Genomic DNA, 5,000 nt, shown 5'->3' with positions numbered 1-5,000 from the left:
CTCTCTCTCTCTCTCTCTCTCTCTCTCTCTCTCTCTCTCTCTCTCTCTCTCTCTCTCTCTCTCTCTCTCTCTCTCTCTCTCTCTCTCTCTATCGCTCTCCCTCTTTCTATCGCTCTCCCTCTTCTCTATCGCTCTCCCTCTTTCTATCGCTCTCCTCTCTCCTCTCTCTTCTATCGCTCTCCCTCCCTCCTCCTCCCTCCTCTCTCTCTCTCTCTCTCTCTCTCTCTCTCTCTCTCTCTCTCTCTCTCTCTCTCTCTCTCTCTCTCTCTCTCTCTCTCTCTCTCTCTCTCTCTCTATCTATCTATCTATCTATCTCTCTCCTCTTTATCTATCCAGCCATACATATACGCATACATACATACATACATGCACATATACATACATGCGTGTGTGTATAATTATAAACAAATAGGAAAAACGGGCGACCACAGAGACGTACATAAATGCCTCGCCATCTTTACCCGTTTCACAAGTTGTAGGCCATGTTCACTGTTCATTAGGCCAGCCGATTCACAACAGGGTCGACCTTGGACAAGTGACCGCGAGCGAGGGAATGGGGTTGCCGTCAGGACCCAGCAGTAGTCAAGGCGACGCAACCATGGCCACAGGACCTGTCGACAATGTCATTCTCTTGGCCGACTGTTACAAGGTAGGGCAAAACCTGCACAGCCTGGAACTTGCATGCAGTGGAGAGCGAGGCGAGGAGGTCTTCCCTGGGTCCGCACACCGTGTCTTTTCCCCTTTCTTTTCCCCTCGCTTCCCCTTCCCTAATTTTGTCGTGGGAAGGGATCCAGGCAAAGGCACCCCTCCGCCTTCCATCCATGCAACTGCGTAAGTCCCTTCTAGTGCTTAGTCACCCCACGCCCACTCACCCTTCTCTCCCTCGCCCTACACCGTTCTTCAACCCTTCCCCTAACCCCTTATTCCTCCTCAACTGCCCCTCTCTCCCCCGTCAACCCCCACCCTCTCTCGCGTCCATAAATGCAGTACCTCCACCACCGGCTCGCTGTCCTCCCTCCTCTCCACCTGCTCGAGTCTCCCTCTCAACGCACCCTTTCTTTCTCCCTGTCTCCCCCTCTCTCTCGATCTCTTTTTCTCCTCGTGTACGTGTATGCATTTCTCCCTCCCCTCTCTTCCTCTGGCTCTCCTGCTTCTATCTATATCCGTTTCTCTCTCACTTTGTGTGTCTCTGTCTTTGACTTTCTCTGTTCTCTGTCTCTCCGTCTCTGTCTCTGTCTCTGTCTCTGTCTCTGTCTGTCTGTCTCTCTCTCTCTCTCTCTCTCTCTCTCTCTCTCTCTCTCTCTCTCTCTCTCTCTCTCTCTCTCTCTCTCTCTCTCTCTCTCTCTCTCTCTCTCTCTCTCTCTCTCTCTCTCTCTCTCTCTCTCTCTCTCTCTCTCTCCCTCTCTCCCTCGCTCCCCCTCTCTCTCTCTTTCTCTCTTTCTATTCCCCTCCCTCCCTCCCTCTTTCCCTGCCGCCCTCTCTTTCTATTACTTACACTTATCTATCTGTCCGACCAACTATCTATCTCCTGCACCTCTACAAACACTAGCCTCAGTCTCTCCCCTTTCGCGCTGCAGTGAGATGGAACGTTTATCTCAGTCGCGCATCTACTAATTCTTTATTTAGGGTTCTTTAAGGGTCATAATTCGCTGAGGATGGGTATTATTCTAATTAATTTTGATTTTGTGCCATTCATTTATGTTTCACTTTGTGTTATTTTCATTTATTTCATTTTATTTCAGTCTGTTTTATTCAGGTTTTAATTAATTTTTTATCGAGGCGAGGGTATGCACCTGTCAGATCCGCTGTGGTTGATGGCAGGTTGTTGATAATTGTTGACAGGTTGACAGGTTGGCGCTGATTATCATTTGACAGTTGACGAATTGGAGCTAATTATTACTTAAATAACAACGATGTTATTCGGATATGTTATGTTTGAATGCGAGCCTCTCAATTGTACCGTCGCCTTGTTAAAATTGTGTAGGTAGTGTGATAACAAAGGTTTCCAAATGCTTTACGTGTGTAGATGTTACTCCTTTTAAGAGAGGAGTCATTTGTTATTACATATTTTTTTGTTTATAGTTATCTATCTGTTTAATTGTGTGTATGCATACATGCACATCGGACCACACACACATGCATTTTATATATAGATGTGCATATTCCCCCTCTCCCTCTCCCTCTCTCTCTCTCTCTCTCTCTCTCTCTCTCTCTCTCTCTCTCTCTCTCTCTCTCTCTCTCTCTCTCTCTCTCTCCCTCTCTCTCTCTCTCTCTCTCTCTCTGTCAACTCACATACTTTCTCTCTCAATCTCTCTCTCTCTCTTTCAAAAACTCTCATACTCTCTCTCTCTCTCTCTCTCTCTCCCTCTCTCTCTCTCTCTCTCTCTCTCTCTCTCTCTCTCCCTCTCTCTCTCTCTCTCTCTCTCTCTGTCAACTCACATACTTTCTCTCTCTCTCTCTCTCTCTCTCTCTCTCTCTCTCTCTCTCTCTCTCTCTCTCTCTCTCTCTCTCTCTCTCTCTCTCTCTCTCTCTCTCTCTCTCTCTCTCTCTCTCCCTCTTACGTACACATACAGACCTACAAACAGCGCCTGGGAGAGACAGCTGACAGAGGAAGCCGATTTAAACCAGCATTTCCTCTGCTTCCAGACGTCGCACCACAAGGCATACCCACCTGGCACGTCGTCTCTCTATGCCTACTTCGAGTCACGCGGCGGAAGGTATTTATTTTGTTTATAAAACAGTTTATTGTCATTGTTATTTACTGCGCATATATTTGTTTGTGTCGGTTGGTAATTGATGGGACATTTAAGCTGCTGTATAGGCTTTTGTATTTGGCAGGTAGGTACACATGCACGCACAAACATACAGACGTACGGATACGCTAACACGCATTCAGGCGGACACGCACACGCACACGCACACGCGCGCGCGCCCACACACACACACACACACACACACACACACACACACACACACACACACACACACACACACACACACACACACACACACACACACACACACACACACACACACACACACACACACACACACACACGCCTTCTAAGTGAACCAATTGCTCCCAATTGAGCCTCGCAAGCATATCATGCAACATGCATGATACGCTTAAGACCACATTGCAAATTTTACAAATAACAACAACGCCAGTTTTTTCTTCTTAACTCCTAAAATATTGGTAGGGTTTTTATTACCTCTTCTGTTTCGATTTGATTTTGTCGTATGTAGATCAAACAAAATACTAATGATATGGAAGTGTGTAAACAACTATTCACCAGAGCAATTTATAAATATCGAGCTTGTAAATATACCTGTAAAAGCTTGTAAACAGCTATAATCCTGCCTTTTCTTATATCTTGACTTATTGAATTAGAGTATTACAGAATATTGTCGGCCTATGAGTCTCGAGTTATTCAAGTTTTACACAAATATATCCAGATGATTAGGACCTATGAATTTAATATAATTCATGAATTTAATAATGAATTTAATATAATTCATGAATTTAATAATGAATTTAATATAATTCATGAATTTAATAATGAATTTAATATAATTCATGAATTTAATAATGAATTTAATATAATTTAATATAATTTAATATAATAAAATAATAATAATTTAATATAAGTCATGGTCAAAATTCTTGTAATACATGTTTCGAATACCGCTCCGTTTTTTACCACACTCTTTGTAAAGGGTAAAGTGGATTCGAAGCTTCAGTTCATGACATGACTTTTGTCCGTCATTGTACGTATACACATTGGACGACACCTTGCACTCACAAAAAATGGCTGGCTAATGTATGTGGTAAATACTTTTTTTTACTTATTAGTGGCACTGAAGCCAGTTGTACCTATATTTAATCTTATTAATTTCTAGTTAGTGACAGAAGATCTATTGACTTTCCAGATCAGGTTGTTCTTGGGGTATTTTAGACAGTCCCAGTACATATGGCAAGACAAAGAGAACAGCTGAAATTTGTAAACAAAATACTTATTTTATCGTTTCAGCAACGCTTGAACAGTTTGACAATGGTGTCCAATGAATGTTTTCTTTGCAATGGACACTTTTAAAAATCCTAAAAGGCTTTGTCGAGAATCATGGGAGAAAGACACCTTTTTTCACATTTAGCTTACTTATAATATGACTCGTGTATAGATCACACACACACACACACACACACACACACACACACACACACACACACACACACACACACACACACACACACACACATATACACATACACACATACACACATACACACACACACACACTCTGTCTTCTCTGTCTCTCTCTCTCTGTCTCTCTCTCTCTGTCTCTCTCTCTCTCTGTCTTCTCTCTCTCTCTCTCTCTCTCTCTCTCTCTCTCTCTCTCTCTCTCTCTCTCTCTCTCTCTCTCTCTCTCTCTCTCGCTTTCTCTCTCTCTCTCTCTCTGTCTCTCTCTCTCTCTCTCCCTCTCTTTCACTCTCTCTCTCTCTCTCTCTGTTCACACACACACACAAACACACACACACACACACACACTCTCTCTCTCTCTCTCTCTCTCTCTCTCTCTCTCTCTCTCTCTCTCTCTCTCTCTCTCTCTCTCTCTCTCTCTCACTTACACCAAACGAGGCCGTTTCCTCAACAAAGCTTCGAAACCACCAGGTTCCCCTACACCGTTTTCTTTGGCCTGCAATACATCCTGAAGCGGTGGCTGTGCGGTCCTGCGATCACGAAGGAAATGGTCCTGGAGGCGAAGGAAGTACTGGGCACCGTCTTTAAGAGGGACGACGTGTTCAACGAAGATGGCTGGAACTACATCGTGGAGGTTGGGAACGGTCGCCGTGCATTTAAGTCCGGCATGTGTGTTGTGCGACGTGTGAATGGGAAAGAACATGAGAACGGTATGTTGACGTTGATTTGGAAAATGTGTATTGGGAGAGGATAACAATTTAAGGGAACAGAATGTCGTGGATGTGAAAGGTGTTGATGGGG

General features: G+C 44.1%; 1 protein-coding gene across 4 annotated transcripts in view; it reads left to right on the top strand.

Annotated features, from left to right (window-relative positions):
• LOC113814858 (nicotinamide phosphoribosyltransferase-like) overlaps positions 1–5,000 on the top strand; it is a 26,284-nt gene that overhangs the window by 6,179 nt on the left and 15,105 nt on the right. For 2 of the 4 annotated variants that reach the window (XM_070142919.1, XM_070142920.1), the window contains exons 1-3: positions 512–649; positions 2,647–2,717; positions 4,671–4,909. In XM_070142919.1, coding sequence (XP_069999020.1) covers positions 554–649; positions 2,647–2,717; positions 4,671–4,909 — 406 coding nt within the window. In that variant the 5' untranslated portion in view covers positions 512–553. Of the gene's footprint in view, positions 1–511; positions 650–2,646; positions 2,718–4,670; positions 4,910–5,000 lie in introns of those variants that run through there. The other 2 variants (XM_070142922.1, XM_070142921.1) reach the window with 2 other exon arrangements.

This window comes from Penaeus vannamei, chromosome 30 (genome assembly GCF_042767895.1).
Source record: "Penaeus vannamei isolate JL-2024 chromosome 30, ASM4276789v1, whole genome shotgun sequence".
Taxonomy (NCBI): Eukaryota; Metazoa; Arthropoda; class Malacostraca; order Decapoda; family Penaeidae; genus Penaeus; species Penaeus vannamei.
This window is presented reverse-complemented; position numbering and strand designations above follow the sequence as displayed.